This window comes from Anomaloglossus baeobatrachus, chromosome 3 (assembly GCF_048569485.1).
Source record: "Anomaloglossus baeobatrachus isolate aAnoBae1 chromosome 3, aAnoBae1.hap1, whole genome shotgun sequence".
Taxonomy (NCBI): Eukaryota; Metazoa; Chordata; class Amphibia; order Anura; family Aromobatidae; genus Anomaloglossus; species Anomaloglossus baeobatrachus.
The window spans coordinates 583964070-583983105 of NC_134355.1; the positions used below are offsets into that span (position 1 = coordinate 583964070).

The following is a 19036-nucleotide window of genomic DNA, read 5'->3' on the forward strand; positions in this document are numbered from 1 at the left end:
ATCCCCCAATAAGCTGGATCCAGAAGGGATTAAGTTTCCAGATAGGCCTGGGCAGAGTGACGGGGTTTCCCCATGCAAGCGTAACATGTAATGGTGAGTGATCAGATACGCTTCTAGGTAGGTAGGCCACCTTTTCTGTATATGAGGCCATAAGTGCGTTTCCAATAGCCAGGTCTATCCGTGACATGGTGTGGTGGGAGCTAGAGTAACAGGAGAATTGTTTGGTTGTGGGGTGTTGGGCACGCCAAAGATCTACAAAACCCAGCTCCGTTAGCATTCTAGCAAATGAAGTCGGGGCGGCGTTCTCCGATATGTTTCCCGAGTGTAACTTATCTAGATAGGGATGTAAGTAATTATTAAAATCCCCTATCAAAAGCGTCGGCACAGATGGAAGGGAATCTAAAGAAGGGAATTTTGTTTACTTACCGTAAATTCCTTTTCTTCTAGCTCCAATTGGGAGACCCAGTGTATAGGCTATGCCTCCGGAGGCCGCACAAAGTATTACACTAAAAGTGTAAAGCCCCTCCCCTTCTGCCTATACACCCCCCGTGCTCCCACGGGCTCCTCAGTTTTGGTGCAAAAGCAAGAAGGAGGAAAAAAATTATAAACTGGTTTAAAGTAAATTCAATCCGCAGGAATATCGGAGAACTGAAACCATTCAACATGAACAACATGTGTACACAAAAAAACAGGGGCGGGTGCTGGGTCTCCCAATTGGAGCTAGAAGAAAAGGAATTTACGGTAAGTAAACAAAATTCCCTTCTGCTTTGTCGCTCCATTGGGAGACCCAGACAATTGGGACGTCCAAAAGCAGTCCCTGGGTGGGTAAAATAATACCTCGTAATAGAGCCGTAAAACGGCCCCTTCCTACAGGTGGGCAACCGCCGCCTGAAGGACTCGTCTACCTAGGCTGGCATCCGCCGAAGCATAGGTATGCACCTGATAGTGTTTCGTGAAAGTGTGCAGGCTCGACCAGGTAGCCGCCTGACACACCTGCTGAGCCGTAGCCTGGTGCCTCAAAGCCCAGGACGCGCCCACGGCTCTGGTAGAATGGGCCTTCAGCCCTGAGGGAACCGGAAGCCCAGCAGAACGGTAAGCTTCGAGAATTGGCTCCTTGATCCACCGAGCCAGGGTTGATTTGGAAGCCTGTGACCCTTTACGCTGGCCAGCGACAAGGACAAAGAGTGCATCCGAGCGGCGCAGAGGCGCCGTACGAGAAATGTAGAGTCTGAGTGCGCTCACCAGATCTAACAAGTGCAAATCCTTTTCACATTGGTGAACTGGATGAGGACAAAAAGAGGGTAAGGAGATATCCTGATTGAGATGAAAGGGGGATACCACCTTAGGGAGAAATTCCGGAACCGGACGCAGAACCACCTTGTCCTGGTGAAACACCAGGAAAGGGGCTTTGCACGACAACGCTGCTAGCTCAGACACTCTCCGAAGAGAAGTGACTGCTACTAGGAAAACCACTTTCTGCGAAAGGCGTGAGAGAGAAATATCCCTCATTGGCTCGAATGGTGGTTTCTGAAGAACCATCAGCACCCTGTTCAGATCCCAGGGTTCTAACGACCGCTTGTAAGGAGGAACGATGTGACAAACCCCCTGCAGGAACGTGCGTACCTGTGGAAGTCTGGCTAGGCGCTTCTGGAAAAACACAGAGAGCGCTGAGACTTGTCCCTTAAGGGAGCCGAGCGACAAACCCTTTTCCAGTCCAGATTGAAGGAAGGACAGAAAAGTGGGCAAGGCAAAAGGCCAGGGAGAAAAACCCTGAGCAGAGCACCACGACAGGAAAATTTTCCACGTCCTGTGGTAGATCTTGGCGGACGTTGGTTTCCTAGCCTGTCTCATAGTGGCAATGACCTCTTGAGATAATCCTGAAGACGCTAGGATCCAGGACTCAATGGCCACACAGTCTGGTTGAGGGCCGCAGAATTCAGATGGAAAAACGGCCCTTGAGACAGCAAGTCTGGTCGGTCTGGTAGTGCCCACGGTTGGCCGACCGTGAGATGCCACAGATCCGGGTACCACGACCTCCTCGGCCAGTCTGGAGCGACGAGGATGACGCGGCGGCAGTCGGCCCTGATCTTGCGTAACACTCTGGGCAACAGTGCCAGCGGAGGAAACACATAAGGGAGCTGAAACTGCGACCAATCCTGAACTAAGGCGTCTGCCGCCATAGCTCTGGGATCTTGAGACCGTGCCATGAACGTCGGTACCTTGTTGTTGTGCCGGGACGCCATGAGGTCGAAATCCGGCACCCCCCAGCGGCAACAGATCTCCTGAAACACGTCCGGGTGAAGGGACCATTCCCCTGCGTCCATGCCCTGGCGACTGAGATAATCTGCTTCCCAGTTTTCCACGCCTGGGATGTGAACTGCAGAGATGGTGGAGGCCGTGGCTTCCACCCACATCAAAATCCGCCGGACTTCCTGGAAGGCTTGCCGACTGCGTGTGCCGCCTTGGTGGTTGATGTATGCCACCGCTGTGGAATTGTCCGACTGAATTCGGATCTGCTTGCCTTCCAGCCACTGCTGGAACGCTTTCAGGGCAAGATACACTGCCCGTATTTCCAGAACATTGATCTGAAGTGAGGACTCTTGCTGGGTCCACGTACCCTGAGCCCTGTGGTGGAGAAAGACCGCTCCCCACCCTGACAGACTCGCATCCGTCGTGACCACCTCCCAGGATGGGGGTAGGAAGGATTTCCCCTTCGATAATGAAGTGGGAAGAAGCCACCACCGAAGGGAAGCTTTGGTCGCCTGAGAGAGGGAGACGTTCCTGTCGAGGGACGTCGGCTTCCTGTCCCATTTGCGTAGGATGTCCCATTGAAGAGGACGCAGGTGAAACTGCGCGAAAGGGACTGCCTCCATTGCTGCCACCATCTTCCCCAGGAAGTGCATGAGGCGCCTCAAGGGGTGTGCCTGACCTTGAAGGAGAGATTGCACCCCTTTCTGTAGTGAACGCTGCTTGATCAGCGGAAGCTTCACTATCGCTGAGAGGGTATGAAACTCCATGCCAAGATATGTCAGCGATTGGGCCGGTGTCAGATTTGACTTTGGAAAATTGATGATCCACCCGAAACTCTGGAGAGTCTCCAGAGTAGCGTCGAGGCTGTGTTGGCATGCCTCTTGAGAGGGTGCCTTGATCAGCAGATCGTCCAAGTAAGGGATCACCGAGTGACCCTGAGAGTGGAGGACCGCTACTACAGTAGCCATAACCTTGGTGAAAACCCGTGGGGCTGTTGCCAGGCCGAACGGCAGTGCCACGAACTGCAGGTGTTCGTCTCCTATGGCGAAGCGCAAGAAGCGCTGGTGCTCTGGAGCAATCGGCACGTGGAGATAAGCATCTTTGATATCGATCGATGCAAGGAAATCTCCTTGGGACATTGAGGCGATGACGGAGCGGAGGGATTCCATCCGGAACCGCCTGGTCTTTACGTGTTTGTTGAGCAGTTTCAGGTCCAGGACAGGACGGAAAGACCCGTCCTTCTTTGGGACCACAAACAGGTTGGAGTAAACACCGTGACCCTGTTGCTGAAGAGGAACAGGGACCACCACTCCTTCTGCCTTCAGAGTGCCCAGCGCCTGCAGAAGAGCCTCGGCTCGCTCGGGAGGCGGGGATGACCTGAAGAATCGAATCGGGGGACGAGAGGTGAACTCTATCTTGTAACCGTGAGACAGAATGTCTCTCACCCAACGGTCTTTTACCCGTGGCAGCCAGGTGTCGCAAAAGCGGGAGAGCCTGCCACCGACCGAGGATGCGGATTGAGGAGGCCGAAAGTCATGAGGAAGCCGCTTTGGTAGCGGCACCTCCGGTGGTCTTTTTAGGACGTGACTTAGACCGCCATGAATCAGAGTTCCTTTGATCTTTCTGAGGCCTTTTGGACGAGGAGAATTGGGACCTGCCCGCGCCCCGAAAGGACCGAAACCTCGACTGCCCCCTCCTCTGTTGGGGTATGTTCGGTTTGGGCTGGGGTAAGGATGTATCCTTTCCCTTGGATTGTTTGATGATTTCATCCAAACGCTCGCCAAACAATCGGTCGCCAGAAATTGGCAAACTGGTTAAGCGCTTTTTGGAAGCAGAATCTGCCTTCCATTCCCGTAGCCACAAGGCCCTGCGGAGTACCACCGAATTGGCGGATGCAACCGCCGTACGGCTCGCAGAGTCCAGGACAGCATTAATAGCGTAAGACGCAAATGCCGACGTCTGAGAGGTTATGGACGCCACCTGCGGCGCGGACGTGCGTGTGGCTGCGTCAATTTGCGCTTGACCTGCTGAGATAGCTTGTAGCGCCCATACGGCTGCGAATGCTGGGGCAAAAGAAGCGCCGATAGCTTCATAGATGGATTTCAACCAGAGCTCCATCTGCCTGTCAGTGGCATCTTTGAGTGAAGCCCCATCTTCCACTGCAAGTATGGATCTAGCCGCCAGTCTGGAGATTGGAGGATCCACCTTGGGACACTGAGTCCAACCTTTGACCACGTCAGGGGGAAAGGGATAACGTGTATCCTTAAGGCGCTTAGAAAAACGCTTATCTGGACAATCATGGTGATTCTGGACTGCCTCTCTGAAACCAGAGTGGTCCAGAAACATACTCGGTGTACGCTTGGGAAACCTGAAACGGAATTTCTCCTGCTGAGAAGCTGACTCCTCCACCGGAGGAGCTGAGGGAGAAATATCCAACATTTGATTGATGGACGCAATAAGATCGTTCACTATGGCGTCCCCGTCAGGAGTATCAAGATTGAGAGCAGCCTCAGGATCAGAATCCTGATCAGCTGTCTCCGCTTCATCAACCAAAGATTCCCCCCGCTGAGACCCTGAACAATATGATGATGTCGAGGGAATTTCCCAGCGAGCTCGCTTAGTCGGTCTGGGGCTGGGGTCTGTGTCAGAGCCCTCAGCCTGGGATCTATGAGACACCCCGGGGGGACATTGTTGGTCCAACTGAGGGGGGCCAGGGAACAATGATTCAACAGTGTCCCTGTGCTGAGATACCGGTCTGGACTGCAAGGCTTCTAGTATCTTAGCCATAGTCTCAGAGAGTTTACCCGTAAAGACTGCAAACTCCGTCCCCGTCACCTGGACAGTGTCAGCAGGTGGTTCTCCCTGGGCCCCCCTTAGCAGAGGCTCCGGCTGAGTAAGTGCAGCAGGGGCCGAGCAGTGCACACAATGAGGGTCAGTGGAACCTGCCGGTAGCGGCGTCGTACATGCGGCGCAGGCAGCATAGTAAGCCTGTGTTTTGGCACCCACAAAGCAAAAAAACTGAGGAGCCCGTGGGAGCACGGGGGGTGTATAGGCAGAAGGGGAGGGGCTTTACACTTTTAGTGTAATACTTTGTGCGGCCTCCGGAGGCATAGCCTATACACCCAATTGTCTGGGTCTCCCAATGGAGCGACAAAGAAATAGACAATATCCTTTTTACCGGTTCGACTGAATATGGTGGAGGGATATATATCGCAACCAGAATAAATTGTATACCATACAGCGTGCAAAGCAAACATACAAGTCTGCCCCCCGGGTCAATCACTGATTTGGTACATGAGAACGGGATGGATTTGTGCACCAACACACTCACACCCCGTGCATGGGTCGAGTATGTGGAATGATATTCATGCGCGATCCATCCCTTCCTCAGCCAATGAACATTATCCCTGACCATGTGGGTCTCGGAGAGACATAAAATAGCCGGTAAAAGTTTCTGTAGGTGAGTGAATATAGCACATCTTTTGTTCGCATCTCCGATCCCTCTAACATTCCACGCTACAATATTTAAAGATGTCGCCATAAGCGTAGACTAAGATATGATCCGGACGGATACTTCATACCTGGAGGAGAGAGGCGTTCTCCACCGATTCTCAAAAACATTAGGTTGAGCGACACGACTGAGGCACACCACACTTCCCAAACAGATTGCATCATACAACAATAAACAAGAAAAACAAGGAGAGAGATAGGGCTCCGCACACCAGTGCGCAGTGCCCCTGCCCTCAAAATCAAGTGTATCTTACACATTTCTCCCAAATAGAGAGAATCAGGGCTAAAAACACGCCTCAAGTCCATGCAGGGAGGGGGTCCACAACTCGCTAGTGCAGCGGGTGTCCACAATGAACCGGCCATCTCCCAACCTGGATCCTAGATGAATTTAACTGTAATGAGCTCACCAGCATAGCGTCCCAAACAAAAACAACGCCTGGCGGCAGAAAGGGAAATCTCAGGTATTCTTCCTCCTCAGGGATCTCTCATTGATATCCAGCCAAGACAATACCGCCCCAGCCGTATCAAAAAAATAAGTCTCTCCGTTCGCAGCAATCCGCAGCTTAGCAGGGTACATCATGGAGTATGGCACTTGTAGGTTGCGCAGTCGTTTTTTGATCTCAATAAATTGCGCTCTTTTACGTTGCACTTCCATGGAGAAATCAGGAAATATTGATATCTTCCTCCCATCAATTGCAAGTTCTTTGATATCTCTGGCTCTGCGCAGGATAGTGTCCCTATCTTTATAGTGCAGTAGTTTAATCAGAATAGGACGTGGGGGTGCTCCCGGCTGTGGGGCACGCGCAGGGACCCTGTGCGCCCTTTCAATGGTGAAGAAAGAGGATAGTATGTCTTTTCCCATGGTGTCTTTAAGCCATTTTTCAAAGAAATTCAGTGGGTCATTGCCCTCCATCCTCTCTGGGACCCCCACCAGTCGCAAATTACTTCTGCGGGAGCGATTTTCCAAATCATCCACCTTGTTTAGCAGTGTGGAGATATTTTGCGTGGCCTTTCCCAGCTCTCGTGACATTGGTGGTAATTTATCCTCTGTTGTACTCACTCTTTCCTCCAACTCCCCCATTCTGACAGTCACCCCTTGCAGCTCACGTTTAATACAGGCCATATCTGAGGTGACAGTTCCCATCTGGCTGCTTAGAGTGGCCAATGTGGTATTGCAAGAGTTAATTGCTGCCAGAATGTCTCTCAGTATGGCCTCAGTGAAAACAGGTGTTGTTTGCTCCACATCTCCCCCTCCTCCCTCTGCCAGCACAGGCCTGCGTGTCTGCATACCTTGTGCTGCTGAACATGCAAGGCCCAGGGTACTCACAGTCTCACTGTCGGGTATGTTTTCTCCCTGCTCCAGGGCCCGTTCAGCGCTGCCATCGGGTGCCTCGTTGCAGGTAGGCTCTGTGCCAGGGGTCACTCTGGCAAACCGCTCCAACCTGCTTGCTACTCCCACTGCTCCAGCTCGGGATGGTGTGGATGCCGGCGGCGCCATATTGGATTCTTCAGAGGCACGCTCCTGCGCGTCTCTGTCCCTTTTATTGCTGCTGCGGGTCGGCATATCCTGGCTGTGCTCGCTTCCCTGGGTGTTATAAGTTGTGTTGCAGCCCTCCAGGGTCGGTAGTGCCTGTCAGCAAGGCCGGTGTGCAGGATAATTCAGGATCCAGGCAGGAGCTCACCCACGCTGCTTCCTCTCTACATGAGGTCCAGGCCACGCCCCCTAGATAAGGATTCTACCCAAGCCGGGGGTTCAGCCACAGGAGCCGGAGCAGCCGGAGAGACCACTGGGGGTGCGATTCCAGGCTGAGGCATCGTCAGGTTAGAGCAGGCATCACAATGTGGATAGGTGCTCGGTTCAGGCAGTAGGAGCTTACATGCAGTGCATACTGAATACAGCTTTGGAGCCTTGCTCCTCGTGTGAGACATGCTGCTGGAGTGGGGGCTCTGCCAGAATGACCCCCAGAGAGTATATACAGAGGTCCACAACCAGAGGTTGTGGCTTACTAGACCGCTGGAACGGTGTTGTGTGCCCTCCAGATCCCAAAGCCCGGACCCCCAAGCACCTCAGCAGGGATGCTGCAGACCAGTGCTGATCGCAGGGAAAAACGCTGAGAAAATGGCCGCCGGAGCGAAGAGAGGGGGCCGGACTTACTATGGGAGCGGGATCTGGAGGGCCAAAGAGACTTACAGGGGAGGAGACATGTACCCAGTGAGGAGTGTCCCTCCCCTGTGCAGAACGGCCGCTGGGCGGAGCCGCGCTGTCCCTCTGCATGAATGACATGCAAGGGCAGTGAAACCTAAAGTAGTCCTCCGGCGAAGCCGGGGCCTAAATTTGAGCGGTGCGGCCGGCGCGCAGGCACCATCGGCGCGGTTCTCAGGCGACAGCCAGAGAACCCGCCGGAAATGTCACAAAACTCACTCAGCACACTCTCCCACAACAATAAAGTACAGGGACCCCCAATATATAAACGTCTCAGGTACTTAGCTTGCTGAGACGCAGGGTTCCAAGTCCCTGGGGATGAGTGCTCCGGTCCAGCAGGATCCTGAAGGGCTGCGGATGGAGACCGGTCTCCTGCCAAGCATGGAGAACCGTGCTGGCTCCCACTTCAAGCCAGAGCCCAGGAGGGATGGTGAAGGAGCACGGCATGTAAGGCTCCAGCCTTGGAATCAACCTTAACAGCACCACCGACACAGTGGGGTGAGAAGGGACATGCCGGGGGTCCAGGCTTGGACCCGCTTTTCTTCAAACTCTTTCCAAAAATCAAAAATCAGATGAGAATGCATGTGTGGATGTATGCCTCCTGAACACAAAGCGATAAACTGGCTAGATCTGGTTCTCCAGGGGGTGTATAAGCTCAGAGGGAGGAGTACACTTTTGAGTGTAGTACTTTGTGTGTCCTCCGGAGGCAGAAGCTATACACCCAATGTCTGGGTCTCCCATAGGAACGATAAAGAAAATACATGCAGGGTACTGTGTACTCCATAACCTGACATCACACATATGGGCAAAGCAAGAAGTAGATTCAAGAGGAAGGGCAAATATAAAGGAAGGACTGATAGTTCTCTTTTCTGCTGGATCCACTCCTAGATTTGGCTTAAAGGGAACCTGTCACGTTTTACATCCGATGTGTGGACACCATGGTATATGTCATGATTTTCTGTGCAGAGCATCTCACAGACTTGAAGATACTCTGCAGTGCTTTCAGATCTGGTAGTGTCTCTATTCCTTTGTGCAGAGCATGTTGCCTTTGGAGATGCTCTGCGGGGCCACCCTTGATACTGCACTGGCAGCTTGGTTTCTGCACAAGAGTCTAGGCTGGTTACTTAGCTGTACCACCTTCCAGGTAATTGCACAGGCTTCTTTACTGAGCATTCTCCCCCAGAACTCTGCCAGTTATATTATCTGGCTCTGCCGTAGCTTGTAAAGTGGATCCTCGCTTAACGAGTAACCCACTTAACGAGAATTTCGCTTAAAGGGAACCTGTCAGCAGAAATTTCCCCTAAAACCTAACAGATTCCCCCTCTGCAGCTCCTGGGCTGCATTCTAGAAAGGTCCCTGTTATTATTGTGCCCCCTTTCTTTTTGGCGTCGAATTCTATAAATGTGACACGGGGGCGGGCAGCCTGATGGCCGTTATTCTGCCCCCTGGTCCTGTATGCCGCCCCCATCGCTGATTTCCATACTTTTGGACGCCGCCCACTGCTCCAGCCATCCCCGCGCATGCCCAGTGCCAGTCTCACGGGACTGAGCAGTGTGACCGCTGGTGACGTGTGCGCAGACAAGTGATTATGGGCGGGACTGTGACTGTTATCAGCAAGTACCCGCCCATAATCTCGTGAGCGCGCAAACCTCTCCAGCGGTCACACTGTGCTCAGTGTAGATGCTAGACTGTATGGGCTGCTTCCAGGGATGACGTCCCTTTGTCACGTGATAGTATTTTGAACACGCCCCTATCACGTGACAAAGGGACGTCATCCCTGGAAGCAGCCCATACAATCTAGCATCTACACTGAGCACAGAATGCAGCCCAGGAGCTGCAGAGGGGGAATCTGTTAGGTTTTAGGGGAAATTTCTGCTGACAGGTTCCCTTTAACAAGCAAAGCTTTCTGTAAATTTGTAACTCGGTTTACGAGAAAGCTTTGCTGTACGAGCAAAATACTCGCCGCACACACTTCCGGTTCTGTACATCCACCGCACTCTGACCCGCTCTTGCAGTCCACACAAACACACACAAGCACGCACAAAACAACACACAAACACGCTCAAAACACACACAAACAAACACGCACGCACACACACACACATACAGTATTATGTTCACCTTACCTTCCGTTCCATCGCCGGTCTCATGGTTCTTGTAGTTCGCTGGTACATCGCGACGAGGAAGGAATCCTCGCGGCAAACTACAAGACCCAGGAGGCCGGCGATGGAACGGAAGGTAAGGTGAGCATAATATGTGTACCTTCCGTTCCATCGCCGGCCTCCTGGGTCCTGTAGTTCGCCGCTCCATGATGTGTATCGGCAACAATAGCGACGAGGGAGGAACTTCGGCTGTCAGCCGCTACTCAAAGGCAGCGCGCTGACCACTCAGAGGCAAGCGGCTCCTGCCTTTGACGTCAGCACTCTGGGTGCGGAAGTTCCTCCCTTGTTGCGATGGTAACCAGATACACAGCCCGTACTAGCGAACAGCAAGTCCTAGGAGGCCGGCGATTGAACGGAAGGTAAGGTGAGCATAATATGTGCGTGTGCGTGCGTGCTTGTGTGTGTTTGTACGTGTTTGTGTGTGTTTGTGCGTGTGTGGAATGACATAATAGGGGACCAGGATGGGACATTTAACAAGTTGTGGAACGAATTGTCTGCATTGCAATGGTTTCTTATGGGAAATCTTGCTTTGCTGAACGAGTAACTTGGTTATCAAGCACAGTCCCAGAACGGATTGTTCTCGTTAACCAAGGTTCCACTGTATATCTGTTTGTGGTTTGATCTTGGTATGCTGACCCCGGACTATTATTGGACTTCTCTCTGCCCGCTCCTCATTCCTGTCGTGTTCTCCTGCCTTTGACCCGGACCGTTACTTGACCACGCCTCTGTTTGCTCCCTTTATTTACTAAGTGCTTTCCTGGTATCTTGACCCTCGGACTGTGACCTGACTACGCCCCTGATTACCCCTTATGATTATACTTGACCTCCTGTTACCAGACCCCGGCTTTCCTAACTACCCTTCCGCCCTTACGGGGGGTAGTGATTAGCATTACAGTATAGAGAATGAAAAGATCGTCAGGATGATATATCAGTTTGAGGGGTATATTCAGTATTACTGTTACTTTATTCATTGAAATCCTTGGTGTTTGTATGCATGACTCAAATGGGTGGTCCTAATAAGTGATTGAAACCTTCTCTACATAGGACCACGTACAAAGACTAGGGTTTATAATAAATGAAAAACAAGGTTTACTGACACTTTACTCACAAAAGACATATAAGAATGTGCCCAGCTGCTTCCGCTATATAAAATCCTGCTTGCTGATTAGATAGTATTTTAACATGATTGGTTCCTTTAAAAACAATAAAAAAAAGGATCTGGCACAGTTACATACTTTGCCTCAGGAGCTGCACAGCCAGCGTGGGGCAGTTCGAGCACATCAAGGAGAACATCCTGACGACCATGATGAACTCCGGTGATGTCACCACCAAAAGTTGCTGCAAGTTGGTGATCAAGTATTCGGAAGCCACTTGCCGGAGAAGGATCTGTACGAGAAAAGGAAAAATAAAACGGCTTGGGACAAGACGTAAATACGAAAGCCCAATTCAGTAGCGGAACTTTTATCGCAAATGTATCTGTTCGTTAACATAAAAAAGGGGCCAGGAGCTAAACTCAACTGATGAACACAAAGCAGCGATGAGCCCAATAAGATTGTAAGAAGGAACAGAGCAGGAAAAAAAGCAAACAAACATTTTTAAAAAAGCTAGATTATATATCGTGACCCTTTATATAACTAGAGCAAAAGAAGGGAATTTTGTTTACTTACCGTAAATTCCTTTTCTTCTAGCTCCAATTGGGAGACCCAGACAATTGGGTGTATAGCTACTGCCTCCGGAGGCCACACAAAGTATTACACTTAAAAGTGTAAGGCCCCTCCCCTTCTGGCTATACACTCCCCGTGGGATCACGGGCTCACCAGTTTAGTGCAAAAGCAAGAAGGAGGAAAGCCAATAACTGGTTTAAAGACCAATTCAATCCGAAGAAACATCGGAGAACTGCAACCATTCACATGAACAACATGTGTACCGAAAAAAACCCAAAGAAAACAGGGCGGGTGCTGGGTCTCCCAATTGGAGCTAGAAGAAGAGGAATTTACGGTAAGTAAACAAAATTCCCTTCTTCTTTGTCGCTCCTAATTGGGAGACCCAGACAATTGGGACGTCCAAAAGCAGTCCCTGGGTGGGTAAAAGAATACCTCGTGATAGGGCCGTCAAACAGCCCTTTCCTACAGGTGGGCAACCGCCGCCTGAAGGACTTGTCTACCTAGGCTGGCGTCTGCCGAAGCGTAGGTATGCACCTGATAATGCTTGGTAAAAGTGTGCAGACTCGACCAGGTAGGTGCCTGGCACACCTGCTGAGCCGTAGCCTGGTGCCGTAATGCCAGGACGTACTCACGGCTCTGGTAGAATGGGCATTCAGCCCTGAGGGAACCGGGAGCCTAGCAGAACGGTAGGTTTCAAGAATTGGTTCCTTGATCCACCGAGTCCGGGTGGATTTGGAAACTTGCGACCCTTTACGCTGACCAGCGACAAGGACAAGAGTGCATCCGGGCGGCGCAGGAGCGCCGTGCGGGAATGTAGATCTTGAGTGCTCTCACCAGATCCAACAGATACAAATCCTTTTCAAATTGATGGACTGGATGAGGACACAAAGAAGGTAAGGTGATATCTTGATTGAGATGAAAGTGGGATACCACCTTAGGGAGAAAGTCCGGAATCGGACGCCGAACCCCCTTGTCCTGGTGAAAGACCAGGAATGGAGATTTGCATGACAGCGCTGCTAGCTCGGACACTCTCTGAAGAGACGTGACCGCTACTAGAAGGCCACTTTCTGTGAAAGACGGGAAAGGGAAACATCTTTCAAAGGCTCGAAAGGCGGCTTCAAGAGAGCAATTAGAACCTTGTTCAGACTCCAGAGCTCTAACGGCCGCTTGTACGGAGTGATGAGAAGACAAACTCCCTGCAGTAACGTGCGTACCCGCGGAAGTCGTGCTAGGCGTTTCTGAAAAAATACAGATAGCGCTGAGACTTGCCGTACGGCAGTGGCGCCCGCTAACTCCGTGTTTTTGCGCAGAGCCTGGTAGCCTGGATTAAGGGAGCTGAGCGACAAACCATTTTCCAACCAAGATTGCAGGTAGGAAGGAAAAATAGGCGATGCAAATGGCCATGGAGAAACTCCTTGAGCAGAGCACCAAGATAAGAATATCTTCCACGATCTGTGGTAGATCTTGGCGGACGTTGGCTTCTTAGCCTGCCTCATGGTGACAACCACTCCTGAGATAATCCTGAAGACGCTAGGATCCAGGACTCAATGGCCACACTGTCATGTTCAGGGCCGCAGAATTCAGATGGAAAAAAAGGGAATTTTGTTACTTACCGTAAATTCCTTTTCTTCTAGCTCCTATTGGGAGACCCAGACGATTGGGTGTATAGCACTGCCTCCGGAGGCCACACAAAGCAATTACACTAAAAAGTGTACGGCCCCTCCCCTTCTGGCTATACACCCCCAGTGGGATCACTGGCTCACCAGTTTTAGTGCAAAAGCAAGAAGGAGGAAAGCCAATAACTGGTTTAAACAAATTCACTCCGAAGTAACGTCGGAGAACTGAAAACCATTCAACATGAACAACATGTGTACCCGAAAAACAACCACAAATCCCGAAGGACAACAGGGCGGGTGCTGGGTCTCCCAATAGGAGCTAGAAGAAAAGGAATTTACGGTAAGTAACAAAATTCCCTTCTTCTTCGGCGCTCCATTGGGAGACCCAGACGATTGGGACGTCCAAAAGCTGTCCCTGGGTGGGTAAAGAAATACCTCATGTTAGAGCTGCAAAGACAGCCCTCCCCTACGGGGAGGCAACTGCCGCCTGCAGGACTCTTCTACCTAGGCTGGCGTCCGCCGAAGCATAGGTATGCACCTGATAATGTTTGGTGAAAATGTGCAGACTCGACCAGGTAGCTGCCTGGCACACCTGTTGAGCCGTAGCCTGGTGTCGTAATGCCCAGGACGCACCCACGGCTCTGGTAGAATGGGCCTTCAGCCCTGATGGAACCGGAAGCCCAGCAGAACGGTAGGCTTCAAGAATTGGTTCTTTGATCCATCGAGCCAGGGTGGCTTTGGAAGCCTGCGACCCTTTGCGCTTACCAGCGACAAGGACAAAGAGTGCATCCGAGCGGCGCAGGGGCGCCGTGCGGGAAAAGTAGATTCTGAGTGCTCTCACCAAATCTAACAAATGTAAATCCTTTTCATACCGATGAACTGCATGCGGATAAAAGGACGGCAAGGAGATATCCTGATTAAGATGAAAAGAGGATACCACCTTAGGGAGAAACTCCTGAATGGGGCGCAGCACTACCTTGTCCTGGTGGAACACCAGGAAGGGAGCCTTGGATGACAGCGCTGCTAGCTCAGACACTCTCCGAAGAGACGTGATCGCTACCAGAAAGGCCACTTTCCGTGATAGTCGAGAGAGTGAAACATCCGTCAGAGACTCGAAAGGCGGCTTCTGGAGAGCAACTAGTACCCTGTTCAGATCCCATGGATCTAACGGCCGCTCGTACGGGGGGACGATATGACAAACCCCCTGCAGGAACGTGCGTACCTGCGGACGTCATGCTAGACGCTTCTGAAAAGAAGGGAATTTTGTTACTTACCGTAAATTCCTTTTCTTCTAGCTCTTATTGGGAGACCCAGACGATTGGGGTATAGCTACTGCCCTCCGGAGGCCACACAAAGCACTACACTAAAAAGTGCAAGGCCCCTCCCCTTCTGGCTATACCCCCCCGTGGTATCACGGGTTCTCCAGTTTTAGTGCCAAAGCAAGAAGGAGGAAGCCAATAACTGGTTTAAACAAATTAACTCCGAATAACGTCGGAGAACTGAAAAAACCGTTCAACATGAACAACATGTGTACCCGCAAACAACAAAAAAATCCCGAAGGACAACAGGGCGGGTGCTGGGTCTCCCAATAAGAGCTAGAAGAAAAGGAATTTACGGTAAGTAACAAAATTCCCTTCTTCTTCAGCGCTCTATTGGGAGACCCAGACGATTGGGACGTCCAAAAGCTGTCCCTGGGTGGGTAAAGAGATACCTCATGTTAGAGCTGCAAAACAGCCCTCCCCTACGGGGATGTCACTGCCGCCTGCAGGACTCTTCTACCTAAGCTGGCATCCGCCGAAGCATAGGTATGCACCTGATAATGTTTGGTGAAAGTGTGCAGACTCGACCAGGTAGCTGCCTGGCACACCTGTTGAGCCGAAGCCTGGTGTCGCAAAGCCCAGGACGCACCCACAGCTCTGGTTGAGTGGGCTTTCAGCCCTGAAGGAACCGGAAGCCCAGCAGAACGGTAGGCTTCCAGAATTGGTTCTTTGATCCATCGAGCCAGGGTGGCTTTAGAAGCCTGCGACCCCTTGCGCTGGCCAGCGACAAGGACAAAAAGTGCATCTGAACGGCGGATAGGCGCCGTGCGAGAAATATAGATTCTGAGTGCTCTCACCAGATCTAGCAAACGTAAGTCTTTCTCATACCGGTGAACCGGCTGAGGACAAAAGGAAGGCAAGGATATATCCTGATTAAGATGAAACGAGGATACGACCTTAGGGAGAAACTCCGGAATGGGGCGCAGCACTACCTTGTCCTGGTGGAACACCAGGAAGGGAGCCTTGGATGACAGAGCTGCCAGCTCAGACACACGCCGAAGCGATGTGATCGCTACGAGAAACGCCACTTTCTGTGACAGGCGAGAAAAGGAAACGTCCTTTAGAGGCTCGAAGGGCGGCTTTTGCAGAGCAACTAGTACTCTGTTCAGATCCCATGGATCTAACGGCCGCTTGTACGGGGGCACAATATGACAGACCCCCTGTAGGAACGTGCGCACCTTAGGAAGACGTGCTAGACGCTTCTGAAAAAACACAGATAGTGCCGAGACTTGCCCTTTAAGGGAGCTGAGCGACAAGCCCTTTTCCAACCCCGATTGCAGGAAGGAAAGAAAGGTGGGCAATGCAAATGGCCAAGGGGATACTCTCTGTGCAGAGCACCAGGATAAGAAAATCTTCCACGTTCTGTGGTATATCTTAGCAGACGTTGACTTCCTAGCTTGTCTCATTGTGGCTACGACTCCTTGAGATAATCCTGCGGAGGCTAGGATCCAGGACTCAATGGCCACACAGTCAGGTTCAGGGCCGCAGAATTCTGATGGAAAAACGGCCCTTGGGACAGTAAGTCTGGTCGGTCTGGCAGTGACCACGGTCGACCGACCGTGAAATGCCACAGATCCGGATACCACGATCTCCTCGGCCAGTCTGGGGCGACGAGTATGACGCGGCTGCAATCGGATCTGATCTTGCGTAACACTCTGGGCAAGAGTGCCAGAGGTGGGAAGACGTATGGGAGCCGGAACTGCGACCAATCTTGAACTAATGCGTCTGCCGCCAGAGCTCTTTGATCGCGCGACCTCGCCATGAATGCCGGGACCTTGTTGTTGTGCCGGGACGCCATTAGGTCGACGTCCGGCACTCCCCATCGGCGACAGATTTCCTGAAACACGTCCGGGTGAAGGGACCACTCCCCTGCGTCCATGCCCTGGCGACTGAGGAAGTCTGCTTCCCAATTTTCTACGCCTGGGATGTGAACCGCGGATATGGTGGATGCTGTGTCCTCCACCCACATTAGAATGCGCCGGACTTCTTGGAATGCTTGCCGACTGCGCGTCCCTCCTTGGTGGTTGATGTATGCCACCGCTGTGGAGTTGTCCGACTGGATTCGGATCTGCTTTCCTTCCAGCCACTGTTGGAAGGCCAGTAGGGCAAGATACACTGCCCTGATTTCCAGAACATTGATCTGAAGGGTGGACTCCTGCGGAGTCCACGTCCCCTGGGCCCTGTGGTGGAGAAACACTGCTCCCCACCCTGACAGACTCGCATCTGTCGTGACCACTGCCCAGGATGGGGGCAGGAAGGATCTTCCCTGAGACAATGAGGTGGGAAGGAGCCACCATTGTAGAGAGTCCTTGGCCGTCTGGGAAAGAGAGACTTTCCTGTCCAGGGACGTTGACTTCCCGTCCCATTGGCGGAGAATGTCCCATTGAAGTGGGCGCAGATGAAACTGCGCAAAGGGAACTGCTTCCATGGCTGCCACCATCTTCCCGAGGAAGTGCATGAGGCGCCGTAAGGGGTGCGACTGGCCTTGAAGGAGGGATTGCACCCCTGTCTGTAGGGACCGCTGCTTGTTCAGCGGAAGCTTCACTCTCGCTGCTCGAGTATGAAACTCCATGCCAAGATACGTTAGCGACTGTGACGGTGACAGATTCGACTTTGGAAAGTTGATGATCCATCCGAACGTCTGTAGAGTCTCCAGCGTAGCATGTAGACTGAGTTGGCATGCCTCTTGAGAGGGTGCCTTGACAAGTAGATCGTCTAGGTAAGGGATCACCGAGTGTCCCTGAGAGTGCAAGACTGCTACCACCGCCGCCATGACCTTGGTGAAGACCCGGGGGGCTGTCGCCAGACCGAATGGCAGAGCTACGAACTGAAGATGATCGTTTCCTATCACAAAACGTAGAAAACGTTGATGTTCTGTAGCAATTGGCACGTGGAGATAAGCATCTTTGATGTCTATTGAGGCAAGGAAGTCTCCTTGAGACATTGAGGCAACGACAGAGCGGAGGGTTTCCATCCGGAACCGTCTGGCGTGCACATGTTTGTTGAGCAGCTTTAGATCCAGAACAGGACGGAACGAGCCGTCCTTTTTTGGAACCACAAAGAGATTGGAGTAAAACCCTCGCCCTTGTTCCTGAGGCGGTACAGGAACCACTACTCCCTCCGCTCTTAGGGAGTCCACCGCCTGCAGCAGGGCATCTGCTCGGTCTGGATGTGGGGAGGTTCTGAAGAACCGAGCTGGAGGACGAGAACTGAACTCGATTCTGTACCCGCGAGACAAAATGTTTGTCACCCACCGGTCTTTGACCTGTGACATCCAAATGTCGGAAAAGCGGGAGAGCCTGCCCCCAACCGGAGATGCGGAGGGGGGGGGCTGGAAGTCATGAGGTAGCCGCTTTGGAAGCGGTTCCTCCATTTGCTTTCTTGGGGCGTGCGTGAGCCCGCCAGGAATCTGAGACTCTTTGCGTCCTCTGAGTCCCTTTGGACGAGGAGAATTGTGTCTTGCCCGAACCTCGAAAGGACTGAAACCTCTGCTGCCATTTTTTCTGCTGAGGTTTGCTTGATCTGGGCTGGGGTAAGGAAGAGTCTTTACCCTTGGACTGTTTAATGATGTCAGCCAATGGCTCGCCAAACAGTCTATCTCTAGATAAAGGCAAGCTGGTTAAACATTTTTTGGAACCAGCATCTGCTTTCCAGTCCTTTAACCACAAGGCTCTGCGCAAAACTACCGAATTGGCGGACGCCATTGAGGTGCGGCTGGTAGATTCTAGGACCGCATTGATAGCGTAAGACGCAAACGCAGACATCTGCGAGGTAAGGAACGCCACTTGCGGCGCCGCTGGATGTATGATAGCATCCACTTTTGCTAAACCAGCTGAAATAGCTTGGAGTGCCCATACGGCTGCGAATGCTGGAGCAAACGACGCGCCGATAGCTTCATAGACAGATTTTCCATCTGTCTGTCATTGGCATCCTTAAGTGAAGCGCCATCCTCCACTGCAACTATGGATCTAGCTGCAAGTTTGGAAATCGGGGGGTCTACTTTTGGACACTGGGTCCAGCGCTTGACCACATCAGGGGGGAAAGGAAAACGTGTATCCTTAGAACGTTTAGAGAAACGCCTTTCTGGATGAGCGTCGTGTTTCTGGATTGACTCTCTGAAGTCAGAGTGATCCAAGAAAGCACTCAATTTACGCTTGGGATAGAGGAAACGAAACTTCTCCTGCTCTGCAGCTGCCTCCTCTGCAGAAGGAGCTGGGGGAGAAATATCCAACAGTCTATTGATGGCTGAGATAAGATCGTTTACCATGGCGTCCCCATCCGGGGTATCCAGATTGAGAGGGGTTCCAGGATA

The 19036-nt window shown here is 52.0% G+C and overlaps 1 protein-coding gene across 1 annotated transcript in view; it reads right to left on the minus strand.

Moving 5' to 3' along the window:
* Window positions 1-19036, minus strand: part of LOC142296903 (E3 ubiquitin-protein ligase TRIP12-like) — a 498462-nt gene that overhangs the window by 368320 nt on the left and 111106 nt on the right. Inside the window, exon 11 of the mRNA XM_075341010.1 lies at window positions 11361-11511. Within this exon, the coding sequence (XP_075197125.1) occupies window positions 11361-11511 (151 nt within the window). The remainder of the gene's footprint in view (window positions 1-11360; window positions 11512-19036) is intronic.